The sequence below is a fragment of the Chenopodium album genome, chromosome 16, assembly GCF_948465745.1.
Source record: "Chenopodium album chromosome 16, dcCheAlbu1.1, whole genome shotgun sequence".
Classification (NCBI taxonomy): Eukaryota; Viridiplantae; Streptophyta; class Magnoliopsida; order Caryophyllales; family Amaranthaceae; genus Chenopodium; species Chenopodium album.
The window spans coordinates 8,025,370-8,045,977 of record NC_137849.1 but is presented as its reverse complement, the minus strand read 5'-3'; the positions used below and the strand labels follow the sequence as shown (position 1 = coordinate 8,045,977).

At 36.4% G+C, this 20,608-nt stretch overlaps 1 protein-coding gene across 1 annotated transcript; it reads right to left on the bottom strand.

Annotated features, from left to right (window-relative positions):
* Positions 1-164: 164 nt before the first annotated feature.
* On the bottom strand, positions 165-19,843 carry LOC145584830 (ATP-dependent 6-phosphofructokinase 5, chloroplastic-like). Its single transcript, XM_081641621.1, has 14 exons — positions 19,678-19,843; positions 18,994-19,297; positions 18,745-18,850; positions 18,280-18,353; positions 8,588-8,699; positions 6,218-6,313; positions 6,042-6,143; positions 5,841-5,915; positions 3,507-3,647; positions 3,267-3,383; positions 3,033-3,137; positions 1,726-1,806; positions 1,427-1,555; positions 165-608 (listed from the first exon to the last, which is right to left on the bottom strand). The coding sequence occupies exons 2-14, from the start codon at positions 19,281-19,283 to the stop codon at positions 429-431; spliced, it is 1,608 nt and encodes a 535-aa protein (XP_081497747.1). The 5' UTR covers positions 19,284-19,297; positions 19,678-19,843; the 3' UTR covers positions 165-428.
* Positions 19,844-20,608: the final 765 nt, after the last annotated feature.

Sequence of the window (20,608 nt, the reverse complement as noted above, 5' to 3'; positions counted from 1 at the left end):
GATGTTTATTGGATAAAAACATTAAATTAAAGAAGAATTTGGAGCTTACCATGGATAAAAATCGATGACAGCCTCTAGTTTTTAATATGGTGACTAGGTTTGAAGAGAGAGAAGAGTAAATTTTAGGGTTTTTTGAAGAGAAACTAGTATTTGTTTTATTTGAAAACATAATTTCATGGCATTTATTAATCGTATAATTTGTTACCATTGTTCAAAGATTGACTACATCGCATTGCAGTAACTGCAGTTCTAATCAAGTGAGATTATTCTTCAAACCTTGAAGAATAACCACAAAAAAATCAATACACCTACTCATTGCATCACTCAACTGATATTTCCGCACAGATTGATATTCCTGTAGGCGTGAATGAATTATAATTCATCAAAATCAACTATAGTATGATTTGTATCGACAAATGAATGAACGATCAGCAACTCCTGGGCGAGAAGTCTGGTTGACCAGTGGAAGTGAGACATCTATGCCACATTCTACTATTAGGATTAACAGTTCTAGGAGCATGAATCACTTCTGTGATTGGAAGGTACACATAATGAGTGTTACAAATTCCCATCGTAATTCCGCTAAACCCTGCAAAGGCACCATGAACCTGCAAACAGGATTTTAACTTCATTATAATGTTATCTTATATGGAGTAATGGTACAATAGAGGTTGTTTTCAAGGTTGAGTTTAACGATTTTCTTCTATTATAAGGGTGCAGATAGTTTAGATACAAACCACATATCCATGCAGTCAAAGATCCCTTGAAATGCAAATTCTTTTATATGACAGATACTGAGTAACCCAATATCTCACATTAATTTATCTCAAATCAGTTAGAACAAAAGTCACCCTATAACTCATAATAAAAAATCCAAGTCTTAACATAAACTTGTCCTGTGCTAGACATGCTTTTTTAAAAAAAAGATCTATACGGAAGTAAAAAGTAAAACCGGAATTATTATGGGAAAATAACTACCTTCAGAAATACCGAAGCAGATACATACTATACCACTTGAACTATTTATAAATTGTTAGGGCTCATTAGAAAAATCTAACTTGACTGGCCATACTCTTCCTTTTGTTTTTCTTCTTTCAAAGAATACATCCAAAATTGAATAAACCAGGATTTATTGGAGAATCAGTTTACGGGAGCTTGTAATCCAACAGCTGATTAGCGACTATCTAAGTTTCAGAGAACATGAGCTGCACAGCATATAATACTAACTGAAGGTGAACGCCCTTTTTGAAGTTTTATGCGCAAGTGTGTGTGTGAACGCCTGGGAGTATGTATGTAAGAAGCTTTTAAGCCTTTTTTGTTTGTGGTGCAAGTCATAAAACAAATCTTTTCCTTAAAGCCTACTTTCTTCATATAACTAAAACCGGACATGTATATAAATATATAGAACCAAATATAGAAAACTTACAGCATTTTGGCCAAGAACAGTGCACAATATGGCATCAGAAGCATTTGCACGTACTGATCGGACCATGTACGTAGGATCAATGTATTTGACATCAGAATGAAGACCCTTCTCGTTGAAATAATTCTTTATCTGTGGAAATGTTCACAATTTCTCATGTCAGGGTATTCGTAGTTACATTGTCATGGTCTCATGGGCAAGAGCAAAAAGAGAGTAGGAAGGTTTTACCCAAAAAAGGGATATGAAGAACATTAAAGAAAAAAAAAAAAAACAAGCGCAGAGAAATTATATACTTAGATTACCTGGTTTTTAAAATGTACTCCAATATCTCCAAGAACAGCATTTCCAGATGCGTCTTTAAGATCTGGTGCAGCCAACAGTTCCTGTAAATGAATAGAGCCATTAATATAGATTAAGTTACAGTGACACTAATTATTTTTGTTTACTCTACAAACTGAAGGAAATTCTGGCTGGAGAAACTCAACTAGCTGGTTTTCTACTGTGATAAATTAAATTACTGATCAAATAAATCTTTTTTTCCATTGATAAGACTGGTAGCAGTGGACAGTGACATTTCACATGTAAATAGTCCCATTAAGATTTAAGATTAGCTATTAGCTATTGATACACCTGTTTTGCCCTTTGTTTTGCACCAGGAAAGGTTACCGTAAAATTTTTCAATATACAAACAATAGAAACCACTTTATTCTTTTCTTTTTCATTTTCTTTTTTTTTTTTATTTTTTTATTTTTTATATTAAAGGTAAGGTAAATAGAAAGCATGAAGAATTTCTCATTGGGAAAATGATTCTTTGAGGACTTGAACTTGAGCGGTTGAGCCCACAACCTCTTGCTTGTAAAGCAAAGGTGTTACCACAATACCAGTAGACTTGGTTATTGGGCAGGGTAGCCCAATGATAATAGGGGCAGGACCAAGCCTAAAGGACTCTTAATAAATAGGGCCTTTAATGAACAGGGTCGTTATTGGGTAGGGTCAATATAGTACCAAAATATTTGTCCAATTTAATAGATATAAAAACAGATAAATGTAAAAAAAAATTAAATAGAGATTTTCGTATTCTTATATACTTAATAATGGCTTTGTTCAATATTTATTTTAATTGATACTTTGTTGGCCCGCCCATTATTGACCTGCTATTGACCCGCAACCCACATTGACTTGGCCCTAAAAAATGTGACCCTCTGACCCAACCTGCACCAACCCTGACCCGCCCAATAACTAGGTTTAGTTACCAGCTAATTTGTACTAATATGGTAAAATGACTAAAATTTGGCAAAAAAGGGTTGCACACGATACTTCCTAGAAAATTAGTGAATAAACAGAAATCAGGATTGCATGTTGGGATTTAAAAGTGGTGAGGGGTGAAAAACATTTTATGAAACATGCACTTGTCTTAACAACTCAATCACTAGATTGATGTTTATCCATTTTGGAACTCCATCCGTCCAAAAGATCCAAAACAAGCATCATAACACATTTAATAAAAAAATAAGAAAAAATTGATTCTCTACTATGACCTGAAATTCAATGAAGACTGATATAATGACAGATTCACTGACAAATGACATGACCAATTTGAAAAACATACTTGTCCTGCACCTTCAGCCACACAAACTACGGCTGCCCCTTTTGTTCGTATAAGATGTTCCAAGTGCAGGAGGACACCATTCGGTCCATCTAAAGTAAAAGGGACCTGCAAAAACATAAAAATACCATTCAGCCAGACCCCACAAGTGTGAGAAAAAGAAATAATGCTTGTAATTAACAAGCCTGCAGGGAGAGACAGCAAAGGTCAGACAAAAAATAAATCCATGAAACTCACCTCAGGAATTAGACACACGTCAACTTGGCCACTAGCAAGTGATGCATGCATGGCTATGAAACCACTACTTCTTCCCATCAGTTTCACGAGGCCAATACCGTGATATGCACTATGTGCCTACATAATCAAAATGGTACTTAAATTTCAAACACATAACATGAAAGAAAACACCAAGCAGCATATCACAAAAAAGATACTAGGTTATTTATAGAGGACAGTTTGGTAATCATGCCAACTGACCTCAATATATGCAGAATTGATTGCTCTCTGCGCTTCTTCCACTGCAGTATCAAATCCAAAGGTTTTGTCCATCAAAAGTATGTCATTATCAATAGTTTTTGGCACGCATATAACTGAGACCTTCAGCTTTCTCTTGCGGCACTGCATGAAATTAAACAAATAATAATAATAATAATAATAATAATAAAAAATTAATTAATTAATTAATTAATTAATAATAAAAAAAAAACCCCCCACTAGTATCCAGCAGTTGCATCTACAATGGCATACGTGATGCTGCCATAGATTGCCACTACCAACAATATACTATATTTAACTAGTGATATTTCTAGGGTACACCATCATAACTTATAGTACTTCTTGAATCACCAGGAGAGTGTCCATTATTTATACAACTTCAAAGGACAATGAAGCCTAATGTAGTAGAGACATAGAGGCACCAAACTGCAATGATTTTCTAAAAGATCTAGGCTAGATAGCTGTTAATAATAGGAGCATATGATAACAAAATGCCTTTACGGAAGAAGGGAGAGTTACATAAAATTGTTGTTCTAATGGATTGAGATAATGAGCTTTCAAGAAAAATTAAGGAAATTTTGCAAAAAATCACCTTTTATAAGCAATTTTTTGCTAGAAACCACTTTATAAATTTTTTTTTGCAATGACACACCTTAATCAAAATTTTTTTTGCAAATCAATACCTTTATGCCGGAAAATGAGGTTTGACCCCATTTTCCGGCGTTGACTACCCCAATCCACCCTCGAAACCACCTCTCTCCCCAGCCCCACCCACGAAACCACCTCTCTCCCCAACTTCACCCACAAAACCACCCTTTCACGACATTGACCACCCTAAACACACCCCTTTAACGGCGTTGACCACCCTAAACACACCCCTTTAACAACGTTGACCACCCTAAACCCTCCTCTATAGCCCTAGCCACCCTTCTCCCCTCCACTGTCAGTGCCGACACCCCTAGCCGCACTCCCCCAACCCTAAATTAACACTCGAACCACCCTAATTCCAGATTTCGCGATGTGGTGGAAAGAAGGGAGTTTGATTTCGTTGGTGGGGATGAAGGGGGGAGGCGGTTTCGTGGGTGGAGCGATAAAGGGGGTTATTTCGTGAATTGGGCTGGGGAGGGGGAGGTTTCGTGGGTGGGGTTGGGGTAGTCAACGCCAGAAAATAGGGTTTTGACTCCATTTTCCGGCATAAAGGTATGGTTTTGCAAAAAAAATTTGATTAAGGTGTGTTTTAGTAAAAAAAAAAAATTTATAAGGTGGTTTATTGCAAAAAACTGCTTATAAAAGGTGGTTTTTTGCAAAATTTCCAAAAATTAATTTGGAAGATAAATGTAGTGGATATATGCAAATAAGAAGGGTGAGTGAAAATTCGAGAAGAGATGTAATCTGCAGCAAAGAGATTCACAATTGGGCAGGAGTGACAGATATGAGGATCAGATGAACAAGAATTCATTTCATTAATTTGGAAATATCCAATGCCAAAATTAGGAACCATCAATTTCGGAATGGGGAGTTGGAAGGATGGAGACACTAAAAGAAGTCTGGGTACACAAGATGACCGATGGAAGTGGTTAAATAAGAAATCATAAGGTTGGATCTTCAGGATCATATTGCATTGAGCAAAAGTGAGAGAAGAGAAGAATTCGCAGGTGTGACTTATAAAGATGACATCTTGGTTCATGTAATTGATCTTGTGTTAGAATTAAGATTGAGATATTGTTGTTTTTGTTGTATGGAAACTACAGCATATTTTACTGAGACACTGCTCTGCTTGTTCCATTTAAATTAAACCTGTGCTCATAGCAAAGGTATCTAATAATGTGCTCCAAAGGCTTTTACACAGGCACTGTTTAGTACTCATATACTTCCTCTGTTTTTTTTTTTTTGTTAGTTGACACCATTTTATTATCACGCTTATCAACACATGTTTTTAACGATTAATATCTCTAATTATCAACATTGTAAAATTATAAAAAGTGGATATTAATAAATATACAATGATTCAAACAAGATCCCACATGAATATGTTTTATCATATCTATAAACCAAAAAAGCGAGTCAAAGAGTGTTGTGTGAATAGTGTAAAAGTCAAATGATGTCAACTAAAAAACATAAGATCTATACTTAGTTTTAAAAAGACACGAGTCACTGCAATATACAAAATTACTTGTACTGCTGAAGCTAAGAAGTTCTTTCTGTAATTGTACATAGAGAGGAAGCACTATGAAAATCACACCCATACGTTACTTATCTAAATTTAATGGCTATCTTAATTTGAATATTTAAAAAAAGTATCCTTATCAAATATACCTCATTATGTATAGCATTTGCTCCTGCATGTGTACCATTGCCACCAAGAATGAAAACCATGTCAATCTCCTTTGCCTGAAAATGATAAAAATTACTATATTTACTATTTTATCTTTGAGCTACACTACAAATCCAACACTTAATATAAAAAAGCCTGGAGATTTAAAAAGGAGAGCATAATTGGGTTAAAAATTAGAATACCTCTATACTATCTACAATATCGCTCATACTGGCACCTCCACGAGATACTCCTAAAAGGCTTCCACCTTCAAGATTGATGTCTTGGACGTGCTCACGAGAAAGCTGAGGATTTTCTGAAATATTACTATAAGACTATTGATGGAATAAGAAGAACCGACCCAGAAAATTAGTCTAACCTTCTTCATAGGTAGTTCAGGATCAAAAAATCCACGGAAGCCATATCTAACGCCAAATATCTTTTGAACACCATATCTTTCCAGAGTTAAAAATATCTGCATAAGTACAAAACAAATGAGCGCCCTATTGCATATTGTAATACAAAAGTGCAGCAATCATAAATGTCGGAAGAATGAATACGATTAGGAAAGGCATTATACAATGCTGAGGCAAAGTTTTCTCAAAGTAAAACAAAAACAGCAAAAGAGCATGGTCCATCATAAATAGTTCCCAGGTTAAGTTTTGTTACTTGTTGATTATGGGCCATTTTCCTTAGATAGAAAATGGCAGAGGAAAGCTCATTTTCCACATCATCAACCAACTGAAAGCTTTTACCCGAAAGTATTATTCATTTTCATCTGCATCCTTCATCTCCTATAATAATAAGCTCCTTTACGCTAACTTGACATTACCTATGAAATTTTTATTGCATCATACATGAAGGTAAGACATACACGTTCAGTCACAGAATAAAGATTTTCAGTAAAAGTAGACTATAAAGGTCCTACAGCTACTAATTGTAGAAAGAGCCCAGTAATGAATGATATGTGATCCCATTCATCATTACTTTTGCATCACTGCTACACATATTCAAAGCACAGTGAAAGATTCATCATATCTGAGATCTTACAGTCAACATTAACTTCAAAAGCAAAGCCTGGAGAAGACTAATAGACAAGAACTCCCAATTGAGAACACTAAGTTCCTGCTTCACATTTTCCCAGACAAGGTAATAGTTTTACACTACATACTGCCCTTCCATCTTCCACGCGTTGTAGGCATGGGTGTATGTTTACACTTGATTAATTGATTATTCAAGAACATGACAGCGTATAAAGTGAACTTAAATGAGGACCAAAACTACAAGCTAAGGATGACAATGTTGAAAATAGTACAATTTTTGGTTATTAAAAAACTAGGCATTTTGGTCAGGTTAAACTTCAGTTTCCGTGATCAATGTTGCTTTGCACCAACCATGTCTTATATTCAATTTTTTCTATTTTGTTGGTAACAATTAGGTTGCCAGCTGTTTGCAGATTTGAATTTTGGGTTTAAGAAGGGAAAAACTCATGCATGCAAGCCTCTTACTATTCATCTCTCAATCTGCATAATGCAGTGCAGTCTGAGATTGATACAACAAGATTGAACATGTTATTAGGATTTTAATGATGTTTAAAGATAAATAGAATAAGGTTTATGATTTTTTTTTTTTAAGTATTAAACTTGATGGTTCCCTATTTCAGGGGATGACCAAACAACTAAAACCTTAGAAAATAAAATACAACAAAAGAAAAAAGAAGCAGTAACAAGGAAAAACAAACAAAATAACTAAACAACAAAGCTTCATAAGGAAGCTTGGCAAAAAGATTAAAAAAGAAAAAAATAAAAAAAATATCAGTCGATTGGCAACCATCAAGAATGGCACCACCAAGGAAGACAGAGCCCAAAGCAAAAGCAGCGGATAAAAAAAAAAAAAAAGAAACCTTGAATTTGGCAAGCAGCTAAAAGGACAGATCTTAATAATGGCTTAAATATCAAAACCAGCCTAATTTAAGATAATTCCATAAGCCAACATGGCAAAGATCAGGCCAATTTAATCAATTGAACTCAGAAGGTATGCAATTAATTGACAAAGAAAAAGGAAAAAAAAGACCAAAACTTGTTGACACGCTGATTGAAGGGCAGAACTTAACGATGGCTTAAACATCAAAACTAACCTAAAATAATATAAATCCATAAGTCAACATAGGCAAAGATCATGCCAATTTTAATCAATTGGACTCAGAAGGTCTGCAACTAATTACAAGGATAAAGGGGGGAAAAAAAAATCAAAACTTTGAACAAAGCCTCAATATGCAGGGTCATAGAATTGTTTCATGGCATCAATGAATTCAAGGTTAAACAAGCAAGGAGGGCCTTGTTTGAAAAAAATATACTATCCAATCTAAAAATAAAATAGGGATGGAGGAATTAAATTCATGCAGTTGCATATGCCTTTAGATCTGGATTAGAGAAAGCTTCTCTTTCTTACTTGCATCATACTTGATGAAACATACACTGAATTTTTTTTGTCACAAGTGCTGCAAAGAAAGACGAAGTAGATAGGAGTCCATTCGATTGATTATTTTTATTTTTTTGGGCACCGAATGTTACCAAGAGAAAATTTGACTAGTTGATGAGAGGACCACATAATAAGTAAATTAAGACGTCATGTAAGAAAAACTTAATAACAGGGTAGATTAAAGTATTTAACATGTCCGGACACATTTTGTAAACTTACAAACACTAGCATGTGACTATATATCAGTGAAAGTAACAGAGTCAATAACCTGTCTTATGACATCATTAAGACCGGGACAAAGGCCTCCACAGGTTACAATTGCTGCTTTCACCTTCGTAGGCTCAAAGTATATATCCTTACGTGGACCTGCACGGTGTACCCTAGAGAAATGATAAAATTTAGTACCCAAGCAACAACAATTGACTATCTATGCAGAAATTACCCCAATTATCGGGAAGCAACAACTAATTAAGCCAAAAACAAATACATAATTAAAATAACATACAATTCCAGACAACAAGTTCAACTCATGCAAGCAAAAACACCAAAAACTTAGAAATACATTGTAGAGTGAGTGTTGGATATATGATAGAGAAAAAAGATATGCTAAAGACACCAAAATGAATGATCGACAATTCACTAATTGGAGTGAACTATCAAACTCAATAGAAACTTTAATTTTCTAGTCTTAAGGAACCCCAAAAAAGAAAATAACAAAAAGAATTTAGCATCAAAGAACTTGAAGGAATAAGTAACTTCCAAATTACAAAACTAACACTGGAACGAAGTCCTTGTTTCTAAGAATTACAAAACTTATTCTGCAATCTAGTATGTAAGTTTGGGTGGACTTGAGTCTCATAATTGGCTAATTCTTCTTGTTTAAATATGAAACTCAGTGCTAAAGAGGGTAAATAGATGAAAGATATTCACATTCATGTCTCATGTGCCATGGAAACCCAAGCCTAAAATCATAATCTAGTGAGCCATGTTATCTTTCTAAACTACATTTTCCTAATAACCATTTCTGTTGTAAGCAGCACTATTGCAGACCTTTTCCATCTGCAACTTTATTCATTAATGTTACTTTCTTGGGTTTCCCAAGTTAGTGTAGTAGATTATAATTAAAATTATGTTTTGTTTCTTTCCAGGTCCACTTTCACTGGAATCAACCAATGATTTAATATTAATTGGCTTTTTGATAATAATGGACTAAACAAAGAGGAAATACAAGTTTATCAATTTGATAAACAAGACATGTTTATCAAATGGCAATTATGTAAATATTTGGTCTTGAAATTTGAGCTTATATAATAAAAAACTCAGTGTAGTACTTATGTACAACTGTCAAAATACTACTCTTCACGGCATTATTTGACGGAAGTGAAACTCACAAACATCCACTTGTTCAGGAAGAAGGTTAGACCAACTTCAATGGAGATTTCAATGGGGGAAGAAAAGCTCACAAGCAATTGATAAATAAATACCCTTTAGGGTTAACCATACCCTTAATTTCTCCCTTTTATCTTAGGGTTTTCGTTTAATTCGGTGGCGAAGCCGCCGAAAATGGTGGTAGTTGAGGTTGGCGAAATCTCCATATCAACAACTTGAAGAAAGAGGCAAAGAAGATGAAGTGGGTGGGGAAGAGATAAAGTCTCCATTGTTGTGCAATGGCTGGAAGTATACGAAGAAGATGAAGATGGGAACAATAACAGCAGCTAGTTAACTGTGATTATCAAATTACATAAACACCCTTCATTATCAACTGAAAATGACGCTTTTACCCCTTGATAAACTTCAATTGTTTATCAAATTGATAAACCTGGGCAGCCCCCTAAACAAATGGTTTATTAAATTAAGAAGCAAAAAATCTTAGTTGCACATTAAGTCAATGATCAATTGGAAATAGCCTTTTTCATGGAGGGAGGTGTTGTGTAGATTTGATGATTTTAATCTCCCTTTCCCAGAAAACGAAAGGCATTTGAGGCATTGGAGTAATGTTGACGTTGGCAATTGTTTTTCTTAATCGTGTTATTTACATTATAAGAACTATTCATTTACTCCCTTTGATCTTTTTTGTTCTTCCCATTTGGAATCGGGGACTAAGATAATAGAGTATCAATTTAAAATAATAGAGATTCCAAATTTCACATTATATCGTCCAACTTTTCAAAACAAAAAAAAAATGAAAGGAAAAAAGGGACAAGGTAATTAATGTGATGATTCATAAGAGAGAACCGAAAACGATGATTAATAATTGGAATCATGTATGAAAAAATTCAATTAGTGAAAGTTGCTTAGAAAATTGTACAGAAAAGAGATAAAGGTATAAATTTTGGCATATTCACCAAATTTATAGAGGAAATTTGATGGGAATTCTTTACCATATGTGGAAAGATTCTAAATGAGATGAACATTTTGAACCTTCCAAATAGGGAAACGAGAAGATCAATAGGATCGAAGGGAGTAATAAAAACTATCGACTCTTGTTACTAAGTAAGTTTAAAAAAGAGAGCGGATGAGTAAGAAAGTAAAAAATAAATAAATAAATAAGTAACAATTAAAAAAAAAAAAAAAAATAAGGGTAAGTTAAAGTGGGTGAGTTAAAGAAAATGGAAAGTTAGAGAAAGTTGAATGGTGTAAAAATAAGGGTAAAGGGGATAAGATGGTAAAAGGTGTTTGCCAAAATTCAAGTAGTAGGTAAAACAAAAGAAAAAACCTTAACTCTTTGAAAAGAATCAAGATTCTGTTAAAACTACTACTCGTTAAAACTATGACTGAGCATGATTTACCCTAACAAGTCCATATGATGGGTCACCTTCAGCCAGCAAGATTGATTTGAAAAAATTGAAACTAATCCAATAATGAGAAAGAGAAAATAATGTTAAGCAGTCGAATGGTACAAGGCATTGAGATAGCATCCATACCACAAATTCCATAAGATTTGATAACAAGATGAAGTCTACAATTTTGAAACATGATCAGCATGAATTAAACAAACAGGTGCTGTTCAAGTAAGCTGAAAAGGGCACTTTTTTTTGTATACATAAACAAGTTTGATAAGAGTGTAGCTGATGAAATGCATACATCTCCGGATTAATTAAGTCCTTAGCATATGTTGCCAGAAGGGAATCTAGCCTTCAGAAACCAACATAGTTGCTTCCCATTTTATGTCCAATAAATAAAAAGTTACTGTTTAATGCTTATTCACCTTTTATGTCATAGATCATAATCTTTATGAAGCATCATGCTACCATGGTACCACCTGAAAATGTGGGACAAGCTCTCTTTTCTGGTCAATACTTCCATTCATTTTTATTTTCAAGTAATTACATATTCTCAAGTAGGGAGCAATTCACAACTCCTATGTCATTCTTATCTGTTTGAAGCAAATTGCAATCATAGAACTCAGAAATTCTAAAGCATATTACCATTCATCTCTTATATTTGTCATTCCTTGACTCCCATTTCCATCTACAGTACCACTTAGCTAGCATGCATAGTAATAAGCCATAGGCCCTTGTTAGTCACCCCACATCCACCCTAGTTTGGACTACCGAGTCGGTTTGTCCTATCGAGTGTCCACCATAGCTATTCAAGTGTGCTAGAGTCCCCATAGGCCATCCTATGTCCAAGACTATGCCAAAGGCTCTTAGCCATAGGGCCACCCTTAGGTCAGACCCCTTAAATGAGCACTCGCCCCCTATAGAGCTTTATTTTGTTTTGGCCTGGAAATACTAGTGAACACCCAACTGACAGTAACACAATAATGGGCTTTCAATCCCGATCCTTGAACCCAACCTTGGCCCTATAGCCATGTATGATTTATTAGGATCCTAATAAGTCCCCTCAATAAATATCAAAGGTTGGTATGGAGTTTTGCTCATCCAAACACTCCGAGGTTCTTTTGGTGCGCGCGCGCGCGTGCTAGCCCTAGGCCAAGGCCCAAGGCCTAGCTAATCAAGTCTCTACTAGCACCGTGGCCTAAGCACTTGGGGGTTATCCCCGATAACCTCACAAGCCTTAGACATAGTAGTGAGCTATTCTAGCCTCACATGACTCGTCCTTTTCGAACCTAGCGTGCACTTGCTCGCCTAGACAAGTTAGATCCCGAAGGCCTTACGTACCTATGCGGGGTGGTCGACGGCCTAGCCTAGCTCGACCAAAAGTGACTGTGACAAACCTCCCCCACCAAAATGAGTTTGACGTCCTTGTCAAAGATTAAGAAGGAAAATCGCCACTCGATCTATGCTCTCCAAGCACAACCCTTTCACTTAATCCGGGCTTTACCCCATTCTCATTGATAGGAGGTTGCTAGCCACCAAATTAACCTCAATGATACTCCCTAGTATCATCTTTGGACTATGATTTTCCCTTGCTTAGATTTATCGTGCCTCTCACGACTTGCCTCATTAACAGTACACCAAGTTGGACTACCTCGTAGCACCGTGTACTAAGCGACATCATAAGTCCCTTTTGATAAACCCTTTTGTCCAATATTCCCTTTCAAAGTCGGCACGGGACTCCTTGGACTTGCTTTCGTCTTCTACAAAGACAATCTTATAGGGTTGCTCCCACATGGAGCTTCTTATGAGATGGTTCACATCTCTTCCAAAGGTCACCCATCGCTCGGGTTAACATAACTTTGGGTTGAAAGTGATGGCACAACCTTGTCATTCACTTGCTTGGAAGTGCTCATGTGCCCGGGGATTCACATGCAAGCCCTATCACCAAGACTTTCATTAGCTTTTGGCTAACCTCGGCTTCGTTGGCAGCAATCGTCAACCGCCTCACAATCAATCACATCAATCACATTGATTGTTGGTCCATAGACCTGCTCATTATCTGAGCAATTCCTTTACCATGGTATCTCTTCTTTGTTGAATTCACTCAACAACTCTCATCTTTCTCTAAGAAGCGATGGCAATAAAGTCCCACCTTACACCACTCATTTCGTGAACATGTTCTAGGTTATCCTTCACGCTTGACCCCTTTAGTCATAGTAATGCCCATGGACATAAGAATTCTTTTAATTTTTCAAACTTTCATAAACTATATTTCCATCTGTTCATAGCAACGTTCCTTGATTAGCATCCAAGTATTAGGTGATCGTAGTCAAGACCACTCTCTTGACATCCCAAATCACACACACATGGAGTATAATTCCAAGGTGATTTGCATAGTATCAACGATGGTGTTGCTCGCAGCAACGTTTGTGACACTCCACAATTGTTCGACTCCAATAATCAGCAAAGTTTGAGTAATCAAAGACTCATATTTACTTTATCAAAGATCATTCACATGGCATACATTTGAACACACAAGCTACCAACCTTGCACTGAGCACACAAGCTGCTTTGCTTGCTTCCTTGGCTAGCAACCAAGGTAACCCTGACCTTCTTAGGTCATCAAAGGATTTCCCACCTTTGATTCGGACCTTCTTTTCGTGCAGACAACAAGAACATCACTCTTGGTACGCAATCATCTCTATGCACAGCCCTTAGCAAAGCAAGGACACCTTGGCCATGCTCCATGGTCTATCCATGGACTTGCTATAGGGTCGTCCTTAAGCGTGAGAATCATTCTCACTTTGCCCTAGACCTCAAGTCTAGCATGGGTGCAACACCCCAGTTGCTTAGATGCTTGACGCAATCCCCTCTAAACTAAGAGGTTCCCACGCTTCAACCAAAACCTATGACATTCGGATTTTCATGATCCTCAACGACCATGCGCCAACCACTTAGGACTTACGTTGTTTTCCTTAGCTTGCCTACCTCTCCAAAGTTAAACAACTTCGCTGATGGGTTGCATTGGGAAGGGTCTTGCCTTATCACCCGCACCGTTCCTTCGACATCCCACCCATCACTTCAAGAATCGGGCGTAACCCTAGACTAACGGCCAACCTTAGTAGGGTGTCCCCCATTTTGGTCTGAATTCTCAAAGTTCTAGATGTGATTCGCAATGGACTTTGTTGCTTTTAAAGACTTATTACCCACATCCCGCACTATTACACTTGCGTAGTTTCAAGACAATTTTTATAGAGTGGAGTGGCACCCGGTGCACAAATCCGGCTTAATCGATTAAGCTAATGAGTTATCTCATAACACACCATGACCCTGAAAACAAGCAATGTAATAAACCGAAAGCATTATGTTTATTAGTATGGTAATTTACATAGCGCATATATACATTTGAAGTAAACATCAACCAAACAGAAATGAAAAGACAACACTATAAGCAACATCTAATGTAAATAGATAGAAACCCTCACAAAGGATATTCTTCGGCCTTAAGGACCAAAGGGACCAAACTCCGGCTTGAGTTGAGCGTACTCCAGGGTCGGTAGGTTGTACTCGGGCGACGCACAAGTAAGGTTGTACTATGGTGATGGTATCACCATATTCCCGTCATCGTTGCTAAAGCAGTACCCCTTCCAACTAGGTGAGCCCTCGGATTTGGCTGCAGCATCATCCACTCCCTCATCCTCGAAGTCACCGAGGACAAGCACCTCTCAGCCTACAAGGAAGTTAGAAGACCTCCTTGATGAGGATCCCTTGTATGCTAGGGTAATGACTTACCTGGGAGACTTAGTGGGTGAGGTGTTGTACTCTAGTGACCCGTGGTTGTTCCTTAACCAACTGAAGTCCCTTGTGAATGGGAATCGTAAAAGGCTCTGGTTCAACCTTCAGGATCCTTGGTCCTCATGGTGGGACCAGGTGAAGGCTTGGTCCTCGTGGTAGGACCAGGTGAAGGCCGGGGAGATGTTATCCATGGATGACCGCCAAGCGGAAGTCATAGAGAAGTGGTGCAGCCGGGTGTGGGATGTTAGTAGCAACTTCATCTCACACATTCCTCCCCCGAAGCTGAAAGTGGCACCCGTTACTAATTTTGTGCCTTGTAATGCTATTGTTTCCAATGCATGAGGTTGGATCGAGGATCCAACAGTGGAGGTAGACAAGGGGAGTGTTGTCCCGAAGGAGAGGTCCAAGAAACAGGCACAAGAATCCAACCTCATCAAGGTAGCAAACAAGGAAGCGGAAGCGATCAAACTCCGTGACTCCGAGAATGAGGGAGTGGATGATGCTGCAGCCAAATCCGAGGGCTCACCTAGTTAGAAGGGGTACTGCTTTAGCGACGATCAGGGGAACATGGTGATACCATAACCAGAGTACAACCCTACTTGTGGGTCGCTCGAGTACAACCCAACGACCCTGTAGTACGCTCGACTCAAACCGGAGTTTGGTCCCTTTGGTCCTTAAGGCCGAAGAATATCCTTTGTGAGGGTTTCTATCTATTTACATTAGATGTTGCTTATAGTGTGGTCTTTTCATTTCTGTTTAGTTTATGTTTACTTCATATGTAAATATGCACTATGTAAATTATCATATTAATGAAAAGAATGCTTTCGGTTTATTACATTGCTTGTTTTCATGGTCATGTTGTATTATGAGATAACTCACTAGCTTAATCTATTAAGCCGGATGTGTCCACCGGGTGCAACTCCACTCTATAATAACTGACTTGAAACTATGCAAGTGAATAGTGCGGGATGTGGATAATAAGTCCTTAAAAGCAACAAGGTCCCTTGCGAATCACATCTAGAACTTTGAGAATTCCGGCCGGAATGAGAGACACCCTACTAAGGTTGGCAGTTGGTCTGGGGTTACCCCCGATTCTTAAAGTGATGGGTGGGATGTCGAAGGAACAGTGCGTGTAATAAGGCAAGACCCTTCCCAATGCAACCCATCAACGAAGTTGTTCTAACTTTGCAAGCTTAACTTGGAGAGGTAAGCAAGCTAAGGAAAGCAACGTAAGTCTCAAGCGGTTTGGCGCATGGTCATCCAGGGCCATGATCCGAATGTCAAAGTTCTTAGTTGAACTATGGGAAACTCTTGGTTTAGAGGGGGATGGCGTCGAGCATCCTAGCAACCAAGGCGTTGTACCCATGCTAGACTAGAAGTCTAGGGCATAGAGGGAATGACTCTAATGCCGGACATCGCGGATCACCCTTGAGAAGGGTTTGGTGTAGCAAAACCATGAATAAGCCATGGAGCATGGCCAAGTGCTGCCATTGCCTTGATTAAGGACTGCGCATAGAGGTAAATGGGTGCCGAGAACGATATTCTTGTGGCCAGATATATGTTATCCTTGCACAAAAAGTCCAGATCAAAGGTGAGAAATCCTTTGATGACCTTTGAGGGTCAGTAATGCCTTGATGCCTTGGTTGAGTCTATGGCTAACCAATGAAGCAAGCAAAGCAGCTTGTGCGCTCAATGCAAAGTTGATAGCATTGAGGTGAACAAAGTTCGATTCCTTCAAAATTTATGCCATGTGAACGATTTTGATCAGGTAAGGATAGGTCTTTGATTGCTCAAACTTGGCTGACTATTAGAGTCAAACACTTTGGAGTGACCACAAGTACAAGTATATTTTCAGAGCAACCCCATTACAAAATTTTCAGAGCAGAATGAATATTGAATGCAGAATTCCTCAAATCTAGTATATTTTTAAAACTCATTAAACAAAAGGAGATGTAATGGAGATTTATAGCACATATATTTAGTTAAATTAAGGAATATAGAAAATCTTAGTATTTGGGAATATAAATGAAAGACATAAAAATTGCAATTGTTTGGAGGAGAATATTCATATCCCTGCCTAATGATGCTGACTAGTCAATAGATGATTCTAATGAGATGTGTAAGTTTTTAAGATCCCATGAGACGGATGGAGAAAGAACGATCATCCTCTGAAACCTCACTTAGGCCCCGTATGGTTTGATGTAAAATGTTTTCATGGAAAGTGATTTTTCCATTTTTTTTTTTCCCATTTTCCTTCGTTTGGTTTGTTAAGGGCTGGAAAACAATTTTTCCAAGGGTGGAAAATTTCATCCTTAATGATGGAAAACATTTTCCTTCACAAAACAAGGAAAGCCACATTTTCCTCTCTCCTCCTTACCTCCTTTTTTACTTCCCTCTCATTCATCCTTACATTTCCACTCCTATATTTTATTTTTCTTGAACTTTTCTTATATGCAACCAAACAAAGGAAAATTAATTTGCAATTGTGCTTTTCCTTGAAAATATGTTTTCCATAAAAACTAATTTTCCATTGAAAATGTTTTACATTAAACCAAACGGGGCCTTAATGAGTTAATGGGGTCATGTTTCGATTCTTCCTTCAATTTATTTTTTAGCCTCAAATATCTAAAATCCACACCAGCCTTCACATATCTTCATAGGGCAGTAGAAGAAAACTTTTAAAAAGTCTAAACCATTTAATGTATGTCTCACTGATTTATGCAGTTTAAAAGCCAATTCTTTCTCTTACAACCCTTGTTGATTTTAACTGTAATTGTATGGACTACAAATGCACCATAAGTCCATAACATCTTCATTTCTTTAGCTTCCACCTTGCAAACATGAAACTTCTGTAGCCTAAGCCAAATCACATAGTATTTTTTTTTTTTTTAATGTTCAGGAGAAATCACATAGTATTAGAGAATTTATAGCTATCCTGTATTATTCTCCTTTGAGCGTGACCATCATTAGTAATTTTGTTTCATATTAAACACACAATGCACATCTTTTATCAAAAGCCTAGTATAGCATGATGAATGAGACCTACATGTAGATACACACAAACACAAATATTAGACAAGAAAATACATAGCTCTATCACATCCACAAAGGGGCTTTGGCATATATTTCGCACTTCACGTTTCCCAGTAAATAATTTGTTAGCACTCAGCAGCATGGTAAGATTTAACTAAGAAAATTTCAAGATCGGACCATGGAGCTCATGAAATCTAGTAACCTAGCAGATTGCAAGAATATGGAATTATGTATACATAATCAAATTCATACTTTTTATTACATGAGTAATATATTCAAAGCAGGCAACAGATAATTAAAAGAAGGAAAGATAAAAACAAAACATAAATTGCACAATCATAATTTTTACCATTGCTCCACCCATGTGCAATTAGGATCAATGCACTCAGCTCCAGCAGAAGTTGGTGAGGCATATTTGATAACCTTACAAAAAAGTCAAGTAATAATTAAATTTCCTGAGTAGCGATGGTAAAAACGCGAAAAAGATTTCATATTACCAGTATAATAGTAAGCTTTGAAGTTATTAAAGATATTAGCAAATCATCGTTGCATTTCAAATTAAAAAAAATAACGAGATTTATACAATGAGCATTTGCTCAACTCTAACCACACTACTTTTGAATAATGATATAGATTAAACAAAACAAACCAAGCAAATAACATCCCCAAAGATGGATGGGGTTCCTAAACCATTTAAGACCCCTCGAAAGCCAGTTTTTGAAATTTTATCACTCATGATGTAGGTAATTAGCAGAATTTTAATGTAATGGCTTCCAAATATAAAAATTCACTAAAAAGAGGGGAAAAAAAATACCTTTAGCAGCGTCCTATCATCATTGTCAACGTAATCATTTTTCCGATCCTTTGGTTTTTCAGCATTATCAGTGATGTATTCCTTTCCCGCCCAACGTGCACCTTCCCTATCACCACCAAAAAATGCATCAAGAAGACAACTTAAAATAAACCAAAGTACACTAGCCAAAGTTCAAATCTATTGCATTCTTATGCATGAAATTCGAGAATGTGTCAATCATAATCGAAGTAAATCAGAACGAATAATCACCTCTTCATAAGGGAAAAAGTACTTGGCCTCGGCTTCACATCCAATATATCTTTCAAATGTGGCAAATTAAACTTAGACTCAAAAGCCTTCTGATACTTAGTTTTCCAATCAGGATCATTAAAATCAATATCCGAATTCTCGGCCACAATCCTACATGCTCCAAATCTCTTCTTCCTACTACTAATACGTCTTCCCAGCCACAATTGCCGGTGTTCAACTCGGTTCGATAGCGAAATATGTGAACTTATATTACTAAAACATACATTATTCATTGATGAAATACAAGCCATTGATAGTTAAAACCCTACACAATTAAAAATCAAACAACAATCACAAATTTTAACAGAAAATCGAAGAGCAACAAAACAACTCATAATAATAATATAGATAACATAAATAAATAAATCACAGAAACTAGCATTATGCTTATATAGTAGCTAAATTTATCAATAAATTCAATAATTGACAATCATTCAGCATATTTTATAAAATAATACTCCGTAAAATCAAATGAAAACGACAGAATTTACCAATTGAATGAATTAATATAAAAATGAAACAATCTAAAATTAAGGGTACAATTTATAGGTTTTTTAATAGAAATTTCATATAACAGATTCGTAAGATTAAAATAAATATTATAGTCGAAAAAAATAGTAAATTGAGAAATGTTGAAATTAATACCTGAGAAAAAAAGCAGGGAGAAGAGTAAGGAAGGTGGTTCGAGATTTTAGTTATGGAAGTAGAGAATAGTAGAAGTGTAGAACAATGGAGTAACAGAAAAACTGATCTCAAGGTCAATGGAATATGAACCTTTTTATATTTTTAGATTTATGTTTTTTTTTTTTTTAAGGGGGGAAAATCAAAGATGGAGTGATTGTAGAATATTGTATAGTCTCTTAAGAAAGATTGAAAACGCATGCTTTTGTTTGGCTTTTCAAGTCAACGCATGACCAAAATAAAATTAGAAGGCTAAGTTTTTTATGAGTGAATGAGTATGAAATTATGAATTTACTAACAAAGCTAAATGAACTACTAAGCCTAAACGGGCTTGAATTGACCCGGGTAGCATAAATTTATTGTAGTAGATCAAGCCCATAGGCTTTTACATCAAAAAAAAAAAAAAAAAAAAAAAAAAAAAAAAAAAAAAAAAATCAATGATCTTCTGCCCATCACGTGATAATAACTACAAGCAAGCTAGTGTTGACATACTCCACTTGTTTTTAGAGCCCCAATGACAAGTGATATAGACGGAATTTGATCTCAAGTCTTGAATATCACTTTTCAAGACTTTAAGCAACTAAACTAGTTGATCATCCACGACATACTCCACTTACAGCTTGGTAAATATATATTGGTGGATAGAGTAATGTAGTTTCACACATTTTAATGGGTGAGCTGGTTTAAGGTATCCTATGTGGCAAAATGTAGACCACAATAATATAAGTGTTCCCTCCTTTTTTTTGAACTAATGATGTAACAATTAACAAACTATGTTATATACTGTAATAGTAGTATACAAGTACTTGCTCTATAGGATACAAAATGGGTCATGCAATGATGGTATGATGAGACAGTGATCTCACCTCCAAATATATTAAGAGACAGCTTCCTA

What these genes read in the sequence shown, in the direction of transcription:
- LOC145584830 (XM_081641621.1), bottom strand. Translation starts at nt 19,283, where the DNA reads ATGGCTTGTATTTCATCAATGAATAATGTATGTTTTAGTAATATAAGT. An exon ending in ACTTTTTCCCTTATGAAGAG is followed by an intron (nt 18,851 to 18,993) that starts GTGATTATTCGT and finishes TGGTGGTGATAG; the next exon opens with GGAAGGTGCACGTTGGGCGG. An exon ending in ATGATAGGACGCTGCTAAAG is followed by an intron (nt 18,354 to 18,744) that starts GTATTTTTTTTC and finishes CTTTTTTGTAAG; the next exon opens with GTTATCAAATATGCCTCACC.